Source organism: Parasteatoda tepidariorum, chromosome X1 (genome assembly GCF_043381705.1).
Source record: "Parasteatoda tepidariorum isolate YZ-2023 chromosome X1, CAS_Ptep_4.0, whole genome shotgun sequence".
NCBI lineage: Eukaryota > Metazoa > Arthropoda > Arachnida > Araneae > Theridiidae > Parasteatoda > Parasteatoda tepidariorum.
The window spans coordinates 1,407,363-1,425,905 of NC_092214.1; the positions used below are offsets into that span (position 1 = coordinate 1,407,363).

Genomic DNA, 18,543 nt, shown 5'->3' on the forward strand with positions numbered 1-18,543 from the left:
TATATATATATATATAACACAGGGCTACATCCCTGTTATCATTGGTGTATTCATCTTTAAAAATGCAGTCAAAATCCATAATAAGTTATAAAAAGGTTTATTTAAAGTTATGCTGGTGGTTATAACAGTTCACATCTCCACTCCACAAGGAAGGGGGTGTGGACAAGACTCTGGATGGTTCCGGCAGATTTTTATTGAAACACGTTATTCAGCAAGAGACATGCGAAAACCTTCGGTCCTGCATTAAATACTACATAGAATGATGTAATTAGGTTCCAGTCGTACATACCTTTGTAACTCTACGCATTATGGAAAATCATTTAATGCTTTCTAATATGGAAGTGAAAGAGGGGCAAGATTCTAAAAATAACTCCTCCTTTCAAATATAAATCTAATTATTATTCAATGGTATGTTTTCAGCCTTGAATTCCCAAAATAGAATATCTCTACGCTTACTCTTTAACAAAGACATTTTATGAAACCAAAAGTGTTTTAATTCTTTTATTAATACAAAAGTATTTATAATTTTTGCATTATATATATATAGGAATTTTGGAGGCCCTCGCGCAAATTTTTAACGGCTTCAGGCTAAGCTTAAAAAGAAAAAAATTCATTTTGGAGGCACCTTCAGTTCTCTGGACCCTAAGCTGCAGTCTATCTAGCTTATACATAAATCCCGCCTTGGTTATCATGTGCTCTAGTTATAACAATTTCTTTTCAAATCCGTGATCTTTCCAAAATATTTACTTCAGTTTTGTGCATTCTGAAACTGAGAGTGTGATTCTCTCTGATAGTAATCTTTTTGTCCGAGACGAGAGAAAAAAGGTTTTTTTGCATCGCAGTGAAATGCATCTGTAATCAAAGTCAAAGATCAGTCAAGTCAAAGATAGATCAAATAGTCAAAATTTTTTATCATATTATAGTGGAAATTGGAGGAATATCAAACAAAAATCGAATGTTGTGCAAAAATCATAAAAAGCATAAAAGTTTAGAATTTTCATCCCTGCGTACTTTTTTTTTTTAAACAAATCGCACATTTTTTTGGGAAAAAGGAGATTAAATTTGTTTATTTGATGGGTTATAAGAGTCTGGAAAATAGACCTTTTCGGTAAACTGACATTAGGATGTGGGACTTTGCACTGAATAAGAAAATTTTAAGAGAGCTAGAGTATTAAGTGGACAGATTTTAATTTATGACAGAAAAACATACAATAATTATTTCATCTTTAACCTTTAATAGTTCAGTAAAAAACCAAACTTAGAAGTTTTCTTCTCTATGAATCTTTTGTGTAACAATAACAGAAATTTTTTTATGTAACAGTAAAGCAATCCAGATAGGTTTAACGTTAAAAAAAAGAACTATATATATATTGAGAATAAAATGTAAATCATATAAATTTTGACTCCAAATATAACAAGTATTAAAAAGAAATTACCGATCTAATCCGATATCACTAGTGCGTAATTTAGCATGCCATGCCACAGGTAAAATTTCAACTCTACCAACACAACCTTGTTTTACTTCTTTTCCAAAGTGGCTATTAATCAATTTGTTAGCAATGTCCCTAAATCCATCCACTAAAATAAAGTTAGATTCCACAAAAAGATTAAAGTAAAAGCTGAATCTTTACATATTATTGAAATATTATTTTTAAAATATTATTAAAATATTAACAATTTTTACCACATTCTGAAACTGTTCTAAAACGAAGATCACAAAAGGAACCAATGCCTTGAACAATAAAAAGTAGGTGATCTATTTTGGGTGATTCATCTGGCATAATTTGAAAGCCACCTTCCGGCAGTCCTCGCTTTACAATTTTAGGACTTCCTTTGGGTTCCTGAAAGAAGTAAAATTTCATTATACACACAAAAGTTTAAATAAATGCATCATTAGACACCTGTAACAAATACATTAAAATCTCTTAAGTTTCTTTAGAGGAAACTTTAAAACAAATATAAGAAAACTTAAAATATACAGAACTTTAAAACAAATAGATTAACATTTCATGACTTACCTTAAAATAAAGAAATTTAAAATAAATACCTTAAAATTTTAAATTTTCTTTAAAATTCTAGCAATATACAATAAAAAATTATACAAATGCATTCAAATTTCAAAACTTTTTTAAAAACAATTATAAATAATAAAAATTTGAACAACAGACATTATTTGCATTCAGATTTAATAACTTTTAAACTTACATTAGGGGCATTCCAAACACTGACATCAAAACCATAGTGTAGCAACACTAAAGGTTTCTCAAAAAGAAAGCTTCCAATAATCCCAGGTATAACAAATCGCATGTCTTGAGAGCCAGATGTTATCCACTTATGATAAAACTCCTGGATAAAATGACATAGAGGAACTTCAGTGTAATGAAATTTTTTAAAAATTCATTTCAAAGTACTACTTTAGAAAAAAAAAATTTAAAAAAAAAAGACAAGAGTATGAATGTAAAACTTTATGTCAATAGAATGTATTTGTGCGTGTATACAGCAAAAGCTAGATTTAAATGATGTTGTACAGTATATTAGGAAAATATAATGCTAATATTAAAGATACAAAAAGAATTTTTTTTGAGAGATAAAAATTTTTTCTGCAGTTTAAATGAGGAATAGTATACAAAATAGAGGAAAATGGAAGACATTTTTAGTTATTTCTGGTATGAATAATCTTAGTGTAATAATTTTAATTTTAAGTGTTTATCAAACAGGTGTTAGCAACCAGCAGCCAAGTTATCTTTTTTCTTACAAAAAAAAAATTCTGCCATTGTTAGGTAACCTGTCACTCACTTCAAATATATACACCTTTTTCTCAGTCACATACGCTTTACATCCTTCAAAGAGCTTTTAGTTCACAATTGAAAACAATATTGGGTATAACTAATGAGGTCTAAAGCTATTGTGCTTCATTTCATTTCTTAGTTGTTCGATACTGCTATTGAAACGTTAAGGCCCGCCATACACTTAGGAAGTGAGAGGGATATAGAAGGTGTGTTAAATTTTCTCCCCCATAGGACTCCAGAATCATTGAGGGAGAGAAGAGTTTTTGCCATTTAAGAGGCAAATTACTCTTACAAATTACTCTTACCTCTCGACTAAGTTCAATGCTATTTTTGTCTCCTCTTCAGACATGATTTTGTTTTGCTCAAAATAAAGGAAAATCCAGAATTAAATATGAAGCTTATTTCAGAAGATGAAAAGCAAAAAGCTTTAAATGACAACACACACAAAAATTATTTCAACAGAAATATAACATTCAAAGCCTGAAGCGATACAGTCAAATTGGTATCTACATCCACAGAGCCTGTAACAGGTTGATAATTTTTATAGAACGCTTTTTTGTAAATTCTATTGATTTCTAAAAATACATGATAGTGTAATCCATGAAATTTTATACTAAATAAAATATTCCAAATTTTTTAATTATTTTTTAATTGTATATTTTAATTAAAACTCACTTATTATTTCTTTAATATTTTTGCAACCACTTGTCTCGCAAATATTCTTTTAAAATGAAAATTAATCACTCATAGTCTCAATTTTGTAATTGTTTTTAATTTGTATATTATAATTAAAACCAACTTACTATTTTTTTCTTTACAATTCTTGCAATTACTTGTCTCGCAAATATTTTTTTAAAACAAATATTAATTGCTCATAGTCTAACTTTTTAATTTATACAATATAATTATTTACAATAATGTCTGCTTGACGATGTTTACACCTACAAAACAGATAAGTAAAATAATTCTGAACAGTTTATCCAAGTCAAATGCCTGCCTTTTTTAAAATTTGTGAAATTATATGTAATTTTTTAAACATTAATATAGTATAATGCATCCAATATTATACAAACAAAATTTACCAAATGTACAATAAAACATTTAAAAATGTTCAAAGGTTAGCAATATTATTAAAACATATAAGTTTGGGATGGTAAACTACAGAGTGCTTTATCTTTAGCAATCCTTGTTTACAAAAGAATAAAATAGTTAATATTGTATTTGTCTAAATATTGCATTTCTCCCACTTTAGACTGGAAAATAATTTACCTACAATTTCAGTGGGGGTAATGCACCTGAACACTACTTTGGACCATCAATTTTACATCATCATGCTGCAGGCTAAGACCATATCAGAAGTTGAAAAGGTTGTACCTCAGGAAAAAAGTTACTGTGGTTCTAAGAGCTCTGACATAAATGTGTCATTAAATGACACACACATGATAATGACTACTCTTTCTGAGAAAGTAGTCAACATTACTACAGATAACCAGCCCTCAAAAAGAAAAAAAGATAAAGGACAGTATGGAAGATATAAAAATTTTTTTTAAAAAGAGGCAGACAAAAGAGGACACAGATGGGCTTGCCTCTTTTTTTAAAAAAAATATTGCAGCCAGGTAAAACAATTCCCGCTAGAGCAAAGACGAAAATATCAATTAGAAATTTTAAGTGTAATTAATACACTATCTGGCCAAAAGTATCCGGACACCAGGTTGTTATGCTGGTGGAAACATAAGTAGTCAGTAGTTTCTCGTGATTTGGCTTGGGTCTAATAGTCTCTGTGGTTGGAAACATGAACTCCGAGATGTTCTAGACAAGAACCACCAAATGGGAAACTTTCACCTTCCGCAACATGCAAGCATTTCCTATCATGCATGAAATTGTGGAGAATGCATGCTGCCTGGAAATTTTTTATAACTCTTGAAATTTCAACAATTGGCCCATGAAATACCCGGAACTTTAATGCAAGTTCGCCATAAGTACAATTAATATCTTTTGAGCACGAGAGAGCCTAGCATTGTAGCCAAACTTCTGTCTATTTAAACTTCTTTCTGGATAAGGCTGCATAAGATTTTTCTCTAATGGGAAATCCTCATCCCCAACAAAAAAGTAAGGAAAATTGAATGTTTTAACATCATTAATTGAATTTTTTTAACATCATTGTTAATTGAATTTTTTAGATACACACATCTGACAGATATTTCTAATGTTCTATTTTGAAGATGTTGAATAAGAATAGAATTCTTCAATATCCATGAATTACTGTTGCATCCATAATCACCAACTACAATAATAGAAAATTGCCATTCTGTGTTTCCAACAGCAAGTAGGACAATTGAAAAGTAATCTATGTAATTATAATACTAAGAACCACTCTTCTTTGGACACTGAATTCTGATGTACTTCTATCAATGCTGCTAATGCAATGAAGCATGTTCCACTGAAATATTAACTTCTCTGTCTCACTTTGCTGTTGTTCTTTTGTTGAATGTGTCATGAACTGATCTTTTAAATTCTACCATAAGACCGAGCATGTTTCCTCATTTACTTTGCCTACAGTTTCACCTCTCATGAAATCAGTAGCAAGACCTAGAAAGCTTAACCCAGTAGCAAGATATATGAAGATTGAAAAATAAGATTTATAAAAATATGCGATTGTCTACACATGGGAGAAACCATGATAAATGTTATCTATGCAACACTTTAAATTCATTGCCTAATTCAATTAACAAATTTTTCATGAAAACATATAAAAAGACATCAAAATTTAAATAGGGAAGAAATTGAAAGTGTACCAAATATTTTAAAGTGTTCCCTCCAAAAACCTTAATATTGAATTCAAAATAGTTTTACTAATGATGGGAATATACCAGTATGCCTGTTCTGGTGCTAAAAACTAAAAGACTAGCATACTGGTTCTTAAAATCTTTCACAAATTTAAAATCATTCTAAAAAATATGAGAACATGCTAAAAAAACATGCGGGCTAAGTCATACTTAAATCCTTTTCTATGTTATGACTTGAGATTTGCATAAATTTTTAAATCAGATGCAATTATAATAGTTTAGTTGTCACTTGCACTTTAGTTCTAATGCTCATTTTCTGATTTTTGTTATCCTTCACAGATCATGTTTCATTTCTGTGTTACCTTTTGATGTCAGTTGATCATGATTTTCATGCACTATGGGATAATCTTAATTTACATACAATTATGCTGGCTTTCAGCATGAACTATGCATTCTCCTCGCAGTTACAGTTTATCTGATCAGTAGGCAATGGTTAAAGGAATTCTGACAAAATACTATGGGTTTTGATGATTATGATTAAGAAAGAATAATTATTAAAAAATTTATCAATGGAAACATACTTCAAGGCATGCAGATGTATTTTCATCATAAGGTATGAATCGCATTGAAGACCCTTGCTGATGAAACCAAGTGCAACGTCTCACTTGCAGTTCCTTAGAATCAAAATAAACAAACGTCTTTTTCCTTTGATTGAGATAAACATCACACCTACCACCATCCGTTGGTATGACAGAGTCTGAACCTAAATTTAATGTTTTTACTGAATACACTAATTTAGATTTTAATTGCATTAGTAAAAACAAGTTTTAGCAGAGTTTTATTTATTTATTTTTAATAAGTTTAAAGTTATGTTATTAGTAATACACTAGTATTAGAAACAAATAAATTTAAAATTGATTAAATATCAAGAAATAATACGTTAACAGATTACACCTTAGCACATACTATGTAAAATGAAAAGAGCCCTATATGAATTTCAATGAAGCGGTAGAGAAAGGTTTTTGGAAATCTATAATGTTCTACTTAAACTTGGTTTCGTAAAATTTCACTGGAGTAATTAAGCATATATGTTTACATTTAGTGTATTACTGCTTTTATATGTCGATGACATTGTAATTTTCAGAAAAATTGAAGTAGAATTGGATTTAATTACAGCTATGATAAATAATCATTTTGATGTTAAAATTGTAGACAAAATTCAATAGTTACCAGGTATTGAATTTTTTGAAAATGGTTATTTTATACATCAAAAGTTTTCTAAATTGATTCAATTTGTCAAAACTTTTCTAAATTTAATTTTCCTCATTCATCACTACAGGTATAGTTCTAACTAAATTAGATTGTTTAAACATGAGTGTAGAAGATCAGATGCAAAAATTTCCCTACAGAAACATACTAGGAAGTTGGGCTTTTATTGCATATTGAACTTTAGCTATGCAATCAATTTGCCATTGGAATTCCAAGAAAATCCTAGAATTAAACAATGGAATATTTTGTTTGGATTATTAGTCTATTCAAATGACATCGAAAATTATATATTGAATTTAAATAAAATTAGTATGTTAAATTTAAATTGTTTCTAAGATATGGGTCTTGCTACAAATAGAAATGACAGTCTCAATGAATGGTATGATAATTTTTATTGATCAGATACAAACTTCCTAGAGATCGACCTAACCAAAATGTAAGAGTTTATCTACAATGGAGACTGAAAACATAGCAATGGCAGAAACTTCAATTTGGATTAAGAATATATTAGAGAAAGGCAAAATGTTAAGTTTATTATCTCTTAAAATTAAATAAATTGGTTTGCGATAAAAAGGAGATGTAAATTGTTCAAATTCCTCAGTAGAGAACAATAGGACTAAGCATGTAGATGCTAAATTTCTTTAAGCCTCTCTTGGTAGATCTGCCTAAGGGGACAGATTGTTGGAAATATTTGGACTATCAGTCGAATCATTAATTCTGCGATATCCAATTTTATTTTTTTATCAAATAATGGTGGAAATCTGATAAAAATCATACAAAAATTGGAAGTTGGGAAAAATCATTAAAAAAAGGGGGGGGGAATTAATGGAAAATACATTTTTTTTTTGTTTCAGTCTTATACACAAACCATGGAAGAAAGTAAAATTTAATTTAAAGTATAGATAATGCTAGTTATAAGTCTCTTATATAGAACAAAGAAAAGTGATACCTAACTGATAAGCTTCTTCCAATCTCTCAGAATCCTTTTTGCAAAATCCATACCAAATTTCCTTTGATTCAACTAAGTCACTAAAAAACCAATAAGGTTGGAGTGGATCAATGCTTCTTTCTGAATAATATTGTCCAGTTTCTTGAGCATTACCACTAAAATCATGACTGGATTGAGATTGAATAATATTAGATCCAACTTGAAACTCACAAGGTTGTGATAAAGAAGTATCAGTGTAGTTATTAGGTACCAAGGGTGCAGAGGCTAAAAAAATAATTTAGAAAATTTAGCAACAAAAAAAATTTGCAGCAAAAAATATGTATTACATGTTCAGCAATGTAATAAGTGTACAGAAGCACATGTCATAAGAAGTACTTCTTATGCACAGAAACAATTATAGATTTTCAACTATTTTTTCCATTGACTAGTGCAGGGATGGCGAACCTTAATACACCAAAGTGCCAATTTTTCTAAAAATTGTTTAATGAGGTCATAGACGTGCCTTTAAATAATTTTGACTTTGTGATTAGCGAGAAAATAATATTACTAAATACTATCAATTCAAAACTCTTTATTTACATTGAAAAAAAAAAAACATTTTGCCATGTCTTAAAACAACTTAAAGTAACATCAGTGTGACTTCTGTTGTTGCAGATTAGATGGCAAATAACTTATATTAAGTTGTAAGATGTTAGTTTAAGCAGGACTGTTATTTATTTTTTTTGCTAGTTATTTATTTTTAGCTTGTTTCTTATGGTTATTAATTGTTTTTTTAGCATTAATTGTTAATTTTTTTTTATTAATAATTGTTTACTATTTTGTTTGTTTTGGTAAATTTTAATTTAATTTTTACATATGCTTCATAGTGTAATAACAATTCATAGTGTAATAACAATTCATAGTGTAATAACAATTGCGATCGGTGGCGTGCCAGTGGTTCGCCATCCCTGGACTAGTGTGTACAGTCTTAATTGATTCAATATGAAAAAATACATAGGAAACAATGCCACATTTATTTAAATAGCTATGTCAGTTATACATAATTTGTACTGTTTCTAAATAAAATCCTCATAGCTTCTAGATCGATATATCCTTGATGACCCTTATACTTTCTGTTTAGATAATTCTCAAAATTGGTTTCACTCAATTCAGTGTAAAAAAAATAAAAAAAAAAGATCAGAAACAATGCCTGGAGCAAAATGCAGAAAGTAAAATTAACACTTAGAAGCTCGAATGCTTTCCTAATTACACTATTTAGCCTGCATTTTTTAAGCTACTTTTACAACTTGAGTCAAAAATATGAATCAGTCTTTAAAAAATAGATATGTTTCTTTAAAGAAAGTACAATGAAAGTCTGTTATAAACAATGCTAAAGAGAGAATAGAAGGGCTGGTTCACTCCTTTGAAGAAACTTTCGCCATGCAAAACTTCCGATTTTCTCGTGTGACACCACGGCAGCCCAAGGATTGCATTTTAACTTGGAAAATATAGTGTTTGGTCTATCTAGCTCTAACTAATATTGCAGCATTTCCTTTTGTAACATATTCCAAGACATTATTTACTATAATGTTACAAGATATTGTTAACTATAATGATTTTCCTCAGTTTTTTTAAGTGAATTACAAAAAGTTTAAATTATTAACAAAATGCCAGTTTGCTCAATTGCAACTTACAAAAATTCTGATAGAAACACAAAAGGAAAATATATAATTTTCCACATGTTCCCTAAAGTAAATGAGCAACTATGTAAAGAATGGATTCAACGTTGCAAACGAAATAACCCAATTAATATAAAACAGCAATACGTTTATTCTGTCGTTTAAGAGCTTTTTTAAAAGAATTCACCATCTAAATAGAAACTGCCCCATTACTTCAAAAAGAAAGGCAGGCGAAAGAATTAAAAAATGGATAAAGTCAAAGAAAATTAAAACTTAAATGAAAAGTATAAGTAATTAATATTTATAATTTTTTTAAATTATATTCTCTTAGATTTAAATATTTATAAACAATTGTAATATTTCGAATATTATTATGAATCTAAATATTATTATAAAATACTTATTCAGAGTAGTCTATCTTTATCTACACATTGTAGACTGAATTACATAGCTCTGTACTTTAAAAAAGACAAATTTTTTGAACAGAAACAATTGAACAAGTTTCCAAATCGAAATAAATTTGTGTTAGAAGAATAGAAAAGAAAGCGCAATGCCTTTTAATAGTAAGTTGTAATTCAGGAAATAATGGAGCATGTGCTTAACAAAAAGTGCATTCATTTGAAGTGTACGGCATGAATTTAAAAAAAAAATGTTTTCTTTGTTGGGAAAAAAATAGCAAAGGGTAATAAAGCAAGGGAATTCAGGAAGCATTGAGTGATGCATTATGCAGAAAGATACAGAATGTCCTACTAGATGGGCTGATATCAGTATCTGGTCACTGTCGAATCGCAGCAGTAGAAATTAAAACATCACGCTGACCGCTTGTTGCTCTTCAGAATACAACATGCTTTATTATTTGTCTATTTTTTATTATGTTTCAAATTTTGTAACAGTTTTAAATTAGCATTATTAAAGTAGAGTTGTTTTAAGAGCTTGATCATGAGTGTTCAGTATTGATATTACTACAAGGTGGATCTTTTGGTTTAAAATAAAAATTTATATATGCCATGCATCCAACAAAAAAAACTAATATTTTTTTCCAACTATGCTACTCACAAAAATGCAGTGCTTCTCAATCTAAAGCCTTATAAAAATAAAAAAACAACACAAGATAGAGGTATAAAATTATTGTTTCAAATGCTTACTAAAATATGGTTCAGAACTGCTTTTGTATTCTGTTGTAAGTGGAGTGGTTACTTGTGAAGAGATATTAGAAAGTGTGGGGAACTGAGGTTCATATGAAATATGAGAAGTTTCAATCTGAGAATAAAGAATTGGGTTATCTTGAACTGGGTGTTCCAAAGGTTTTAAAACTGGTGGTATGGTAGACTCAGGAAGATGAGTGACTTGAGAAATAGTAGAAACATGAGGGCTTCTTTGATTTGGCTTTGATACTCCTCCAAAAATTAAAGGCTGCTCTAGCTGACAAATAGCTGATGACATTCTGCATTCTCCTGTATCAGTTGAATCAGATGATTTCATATTGACTTCAAGGCTTTCTATTTTAGTTAAATATAAAATTGGAAAAAATAATATGTATGTAGTATTAATAATACTTGAAAGACAATTTATTAGATGTTTACAAAAGAAAATAAATCAACAAATTGAACAATAAATTATCAGAAAAAGCAAAATAATACATGACATGCAGGATGTCAATGATTTAAATAAAAGAATTGAAATCCGTTCTTTTAATTATAAAATTTTTTCATAAAAAAATTTTTTTGAATGATTTAAATAATCATATTTCACCATTATTCATAAAACAATATTAACTTATTAATATGAAAAAAATAAGTAAAATTTTTGTATTTTTTATTAGTAAAATAATCAAACATTCCTAAGCACAAAATTAAAAGTTGTATTTCTATAGTTGAATTCGCAGTATTTACCATAATCAAAAACCAGAACCAAAAAAAAAATAATCAGAAGCCTGAATTTGCGGCATTACTGAATTTGCGGCCGAGAGTTCAAACCCTGCCGACCGAAGACTCCCCGTGTAGTAAAGTGAGTGATGCACGTTAAATCTGTCAAATCGCAAAATTCCTCCATGTTCCCATAACAAATAAATACCTCTGGGGGTACTGGATTAGAGATCGATCGTTCTCTGATTCAGGTCAAAATTACGATCTGTGGATAAATGAATGGATATTTTATACCAAATCTATTCATACGTAAGTATATTATTGAAACTGTATCAGTTATTGAGAAATAAAAATTCAAAAACAAAAACCAATCACATTAAATAAGCACAATCCGTTGTATAATCATATTCTATCAGAAGTATGCATTTATAAAACTCGACATTCGTTGAATAAAATGCTTTTTATTCAATAAAATGTTTTATTCAAAATTCTTTACTAAATTGCAAATAGATTTTTATACGACTAAAAAAGAAACATTGTATTTTATAGTTTTAAAAAAATAAAAAGATTAGCAAACGATTATTAGCGAAAAAAATATGAATGAAATTTTATGCTACGCGAGCTAAGTTAAGTTCCTCGAAAGTTTATAACATTTTAATATTAATCGCCCCATTTAATCATTTCTTCATTGCCGCCAAATTATTTTTCTTAAAATAATTAATTTTAATTTTTCTCATCTTCTAATAAATAAAAACAGTTGAAACTTTGTATTTTTCACTTGAAAAATATGTAGATTCATATGGTATAAAAAAATCCATACCTTATAATTCAAAATTTTCTCATCCTCACTTTAATTAAATAATAAAAAATAATTATTAAAAATTACTTTTTTCATAAAATTATCATTGGGAAAATGAGTTTTATGAGTGGGTGCAATTTTTTTTTTGAATTGCTTCATTAGCTTTTAAAATATGACTGAAAATGCAAAAAGCGAAATTAGCATTAAGGGGTCCAAACTTTGAATCGCTCTCCTGACTAAACTATGGGGACCACATTTCCCATATTACGGCTACCTCCAATATTTTGAAGATAAGCAATCCAAATATGAAAAAAAAAAAATTATTCAGAGAAAGTACGTTATTGTGTCTGATTTTGTAGCTTAATTAATAGTTAGCACTAATTAATTAGCATATTTGAGGTTACGCACAGGAACCATTAAGATTGACACTTAGTTCGTGAAAATCCGATCATTAGAACGAAAGTTATTCAGGGTGATATCTTTTTTTTTCTGCGGTCTGTACCTATAAGTTGTTACAGTGACGGTGTTTTCAGATATTTTTCTTTGACTGTTTGAAAGATAGTTAAATCTTTATCTTTTTTGTCACCATGGATTTTTATCAATTGTTTGTTAAGCTTGGGATGTTTCATTGAATCACTTGTTATAGTTTTATTACATAGAAGACACGTAGATAAAGTACTATTTCCTGGTGAAGAAATAAAGAGATACTATTTTATTTATCTTAATTTCCATAATAGTAAAAAACAATCACAATTTTATTATTTTATATTAAACCTCACGCTGACTCCCTGATGGTGTTCAGGGACCCCTAAATCAGTTTTTATTTTTCACGGACCCCCTGAATGGTACCATGGATCCCTGGGGGTCCATATGGACTACTTTGGGAAACACTGACCTATTAGATAAAAGTAATGATTTTAAGTTTAATATAAATAAACTAATTACATGAAATTTTCTGTTTTTAAAAACATTTATTTAAACGGTTTTTTTGAAACAAATAGAATTAAAAGAATTTGCAGTAATATTTATACAAAAAAAAAATAAGACGTGCATTTCCAAAATTTGAGTCAAAACAAAGGATATTTAACAAATATAATTAAATTCTGCACAAAACCATTGAGTTAATTGTGTATTAAAATTAATAAAAGAATGTATTTGCATAAAAATCTTTTAGCTAATTATATTAAAAAATTTTCCATGTGCAAATCCAATTCGGACAAATCTATGGCTAGTATTTTATAACTAACCAACAATCTCCTCCAATATTTTATTAAATAATTATTATTATTCAACAAATATAATTACTTTCCAAAAAAAATCCATTGAATTTAAAATGTTGTGTTAAAATTCAACCTTTTATTAATCATAACTTTGAATTATTCAGTATAATATATTACCTTATCTAAATTTAGTTTTCGAGGTAATCCAAGAAAACAGACAAATCAAATGCAGTTGTTAACATCAAAATGTGTTTATAAATACATTCCACCTCTATTCATGCTTCAGGTGGGATGTATTAATTTCTATTTTGTTTTCTGGTAACTAAGTTAAGAAAATATTTTTAAATCATTTTCAGAATTAGTCAATAATAACTATGTGACATCCTTTCTCCCTTTATTTGCTTCTATTTGTGTTTCATTTTAAATTTTTGTGATATTTTTACTTGATGAAATTTTATTTATGAATCAATCTCTCTCTCTCTTTTGCAGGGATGAGATTGGCCAAAAGGCAAAAAAGCAGAATTTCTACACGAGTAAATTTTATATTACACACGTTTGCGCACATATTTTACACACGTTTCATAATAAATTCCAGACAGTTAAACATAATAAATAACAATGTGTTGACGTAAAATTGTGTACTAATTTATCATTATATAAATGATTACATCAATACTTAACATTTAGTAAAAAGAAAAATTACCAACTGAAAAAATAAAGCTAGAAATTATATTTTTATTTAGTTCACATAAGAGACAATTATTACTTGAAAAACTACATGGTTTAGCAAATTAAAATTACTGAGAAGAAACATTAATATTCCATTTCTTTTACCAAAAACTGTTACGTGATTTATAGCAAAATTCTTTTACAATTGGAATCATTATGTTCATATTATAATCTAATCTAACTAGAGCCCTGTGAAACATATCAATAATTGTGAAGTAGAAATATATAGTAACTCCTTAACATACAAAAATTGCTATTTCAGTTTGAAAAATTACATAATCAGGAGCTGTTTAGATAATTATTTTTAATTAGATAAGAATTTTGCATTTTATAGCACAAATAACAGCAACATTATTTTTTAAATTTTGGATTTTGATCCTGAGTTAAGTATCTCTTTTTCAAAAAAAAAATAAATAAATAACTAAATAAAAATTTAATCATTTCTTAAATGATTGCTTTTGTTTGCTATATCTTCTTTGTTTGCTATATTTAGTCGTTAGCCCATCTTCCAACAAATCCTACTTTTCCTTCTTTGAAAGCACAGAATGTAAGTTTTGAATATATTCGCTTCCAGTTTCGCTGATGTTGTAACACCTACATATACCAATAATCGTCGATATAAAAACAGTCACCTTTATTGTAACTAACTCAAGAAAAAAAAATTACTTATTATAAGAATTGCTATAATCATTCTTAAAATTACGTGAATACAAATTGCGATCCGGGATATCAAAATCGCGTGAATTTGAATCACGATTATAGATTTTGAAATCACATGAATATGAAACTAAATATACGATTTTAAAAATAAGAAAATACATATTACGATATCGGAGTTTTAGATCTTGTAAATAAGAATCGCAATGTACGATATTCAAATTGAGTGAATGAGAATCACAACACGCAACTGTTAAATACGAAAAGCTATGTTTGATATTCAAATCGCATGAATAAGAATCGAGATATTATCAGATTCAGGGCTTAAGACTTTTAAAAGACTTGCCGGAAGCAACGACGTCTGAATTATGAAAACACGAGCTATTTGGCGGGCGGGTAAAAATTAAGAAAATCTTACCTTCTGCGCGTAAAAAATAGCTAAAATATGTACAAATGCGGAAAGGTTTGTAGCTATGTAGTTTGAATTTTCTGTTTATCTTTGAAAATCAGAAATAAATATAAATTATGTTTACTCATAATTTTGAATAGTAANATGAAAACACGAGCTATTTGGCGGGCGGGTAAAAATTAAGATGCGGAAAGGTTGGTAGCTATGTAGTTTGAATTTTCTGTTTATCTTTGAAAATCAGAAATAAATATAATTTTATTTCAATGGCTGAATTTTCGGAAAAAGTGGAATATTTATTAAAAAAAATAAAATTTTTAGAGAATTGGAGTTCTTGATAATAGGGCTGAACTGCGAGAGACAAAAGTGAAAAAAGCGGAAATCCGCTAAAAATAAGGAAAAATCTCTTCCCTGTACTGATGTATTTTACTTTGACTATATTAATACAATCCTAGAAAGCACTAATTTTGCTGAAATAATCATGTGAGCTGATAAAAAGACAACTTTTTGTTGTTAAATTTTCCGATTTTAATTTTTTTTCTCTTTTAAAAGTAATTTAGAATTCAGTAATTAGAAATTATATTACTTTTAATTCATAATTTTTCTTTGAAATCTTCGCATTCCTTTCATTCTTTATTTTCTTATATGTATAAATATATACGCGCCATTAAACAGAATCACTTGGCATCCGAAAAAAATTAATATTTATTGGAAGGGTATATTAATAACGAAGGATTTAGAATAATTGCAATGATTTAGAAATAATTAAATAATCTATAATAGTAATTTACATTGGCATTTATTTCAACTAAATAAAATTAAGATATTTACAATATAAATACAATAGATGAAGAAATTTGACATATATACAGTAAGACCACTCTCCATTTAACAGTAAAGTAGTTGGTGATGGAAGATGGTCGAGTTTAGAGGTTTTCTGCATTGACTTCAAAATTGTTGTCAAAGATAAGATACACAAATTTTTGCAAACAATTTTATTTTTAGTCAATGTCATTTTCTTGGAGCGGGAATATCACTTCTGTTGACGTCATGAAAAGAGGGATCTAAGAACAAAATTTAGCGTCCATAAAAATTATCCAAACTAATATAATTATGTGTAAAATCAAATTTACCAATTATAAATGATAAAGCTATTTGAAATTAATAAACACTTATGTTTTTTGTTTAAGTTTGCATTTAATTTTATATCATAAATATTGATGTGCCATATATTCTTTGTAATTTTATTACAAGTGTACCTATTTCAGAACACAATGCAAAATAATTAAATGTAATGCTTAATAAATACCTTCTTGACGACCAACCGGTAGTAACAAATTATCATTATTTAAGTTAGTTGAAAATAAATTTATAGGATACTTTAAAAGTAAGGAAGACTCATTATTTGAGTTTGCCTTGTTATTCATGCTTAGACGCAAATTTTAAGAGATTACTATTCTGAGGCAATGTCAAACAAAACAAAAACACCAAACTTGTTGTTGAACGTGTTAGTAAAGTTTTATATACGCTTCCGGCTGCTGTTTTTAAGGCAGGTCTGTCCATTGTCATAGGAAATAAATTCTAGGCTGTTGCTTGGCTGCTCGAGTGTTTAACAAATAGAGGCATTTGATTGGTCGATACTAGAATGGTTTTTTGGTCGGTTTACTAGAATGGCATTTTTAGCATTTTTGTTTAGCGCAATTTTACTAATACGCAGGCTCTGTTTGATAATTTATTTAAACCATTTAGGTCGCTAGATAAAATCTATTGGGGGAGGGGGGAACCATACTTGGACTGTTATTTTTAGGTTGCATGAGGAAAAATTGCCCATATTAAAAAAAATTGTTACTGTGAAATAAACTTTTATATCTATCTATATATATGATCCGAAATACACACTCACATAAATTGATAAAAGTAATTTTTTCTTAATGTATAACAGTTTGACAAAATCACGACATCAAGCATAAAATAAATATATTGTTGAATTCCATGCCAACTGAAACCAGTAATGAATTTTTAAAGTTTAAGCAATTTCATTTGCTGTCAGATGGTATCATTTTAAAAGAAATTTGTTGTAATTTATTAATTCAAAAGTTATTTTTTGGAGTTATGCATGATTAAAGTAAAATTTATCATAAGTAGAGAGTTTTTATGATTTTGACTTATTCTACCAAAAAACTGTCCATTTTATAGAAGAATAAGTTTTTAAAAATATTACGATTTTACATATAGTTTGATTTATATTGTAAAATAAACTGTTCCTAAGTCTAATTATGCTGTGATCACCGCAAAAAAATTTTTTTTTCTTTTTCTTTAAGTCAAAAATTATCTCAAATATATACTGTCCCCTGTGTTACAATTATTCTTTTAAGTTTACTTTATTCATTACACAAAACACTTTTTAACTTAATATTTAGTTTTTACAATAAAGTCTATTAGTACAATCATGTTATGTTATATTTTTGAGAAAAAAATGAAAAGTTTCTCATATAACAGAGAGGACAAAACTAAATGTCCCCTCAGTTACGCAAAATTGATAGGTTGACCACAGGACCGGATTTAAGCTTGGTGGGTCCTAAGCTACTGAAAATGATAGGGCCCTTATAAGTTCAATTTTATTTCTATACACCTAAAGTAAACTGTCGTTATTTTTTATTGTTGAGTATTGACATATTATTAAAAAAATTGATAGTATTACTTTATTGTTAAATATATTGATTGTGATGAGACTATAATGTAGAACCTATCTTTTATTGCGCATATTTTTTGAACGAGGGAAAAAAGCTACAAAAGAAACACATTTTAAGCACAGAGTAAAAATTTGACGTGCTGGAAGGGCCACTATACATTTTAAAGTTTTTTTTTTTCTAAATTCATTTTGAATATTTTTTATTTGCAATTTTTAATGATTTTTTGCGAATTTTTTTCTCAATTGTTTTTTCTTTACGTCACATTTTGCTTTGCTGCTCAAAATCTATAAGACTTAGAAACATGAAATTTTGAATGTGTGTAGAAAATATGCAAAGAGTTAGAAAGAATACTAGAAAATACAATTTGATTGTTAGTTTTATTTTTTTACAACCGCCGTTGAACAACCTACTCAATTTTGAGTTCACGGCTAACAATGTTTAACTTCGTAACCTTGTAATTTTAAACCCAATCCAGAAGACAAGGTAACTGCTGGATCAGTACCTAGAGGTATTTATTTGTTATGAAAGCTTGGTGGACTTTGTGATCCCGACAGATTTAACATGCACCAGTCACCATTTTATACATGGGTATTCTACTGCCAACTGTATTCAAACTCCCATTCTCACTAACACGAGTCCAACGCCCTACCAACGAGGCTATCCCGATCAAATTTATTAGTTTATTTTATAACAGTCATTGCACAGCCGACCCAATTCCGAGTT

General features: G+C 28.4%; 1 protein-coding gene across 2 annotated transcripts in view; it reads right to left on the minus strand.

Annotated features, from left to right (window-relative positions):
- LOC107451784 (Phosphatidic Acid Phospholipase A1) overlaps window positions 1-16,709 on the minus strand; it is a 51,720-nt gene extending 35,011 nt beyond the window's left edge. The window contains exons 1-7 of one of the 2 annotated variants that reach the window (XM_016068034.3): window positions 16,437-16,709; window positions 10,597-10,950; window positions 7,794-8,057; window positions 6,157-6,338; window positions 2,206-2,346; window positions 1,685-1,841; window positions 1,437-1,578 (exon numbers count right to left, since the gene is read on the minus strand). In XM_016068034.3, the coding sequence (XP_015923520.2) occupies window positions 1,437-1,578; window positions 1,685-1,841; window positions 2,206-2,346; window positions 6,157-6,338; window positions 7,794-8,057; window positions 10,597-10,950; window positions 16,437-16,554 (1,358 nt within the window). In that variant the 5' untranslated portion in view covers window positions 16,555-16,709. Of the gene's footprint in view, window positions 1-1,436; window positions 1,579-1,684; window positions 1,842-2,205; window positions 2,347-6,156; window positions 6,339-7,793; window positions 8,058-10,596; window positions 10,951-13,512; window positions 13,651-16,436 lie in introns of those variants that run through there. The other variant, XM_043051591.2, reaches the window with a different exon arrangement.
- Window positions 16,710-18,543: the final 1,834 nt, after the last annotated feature.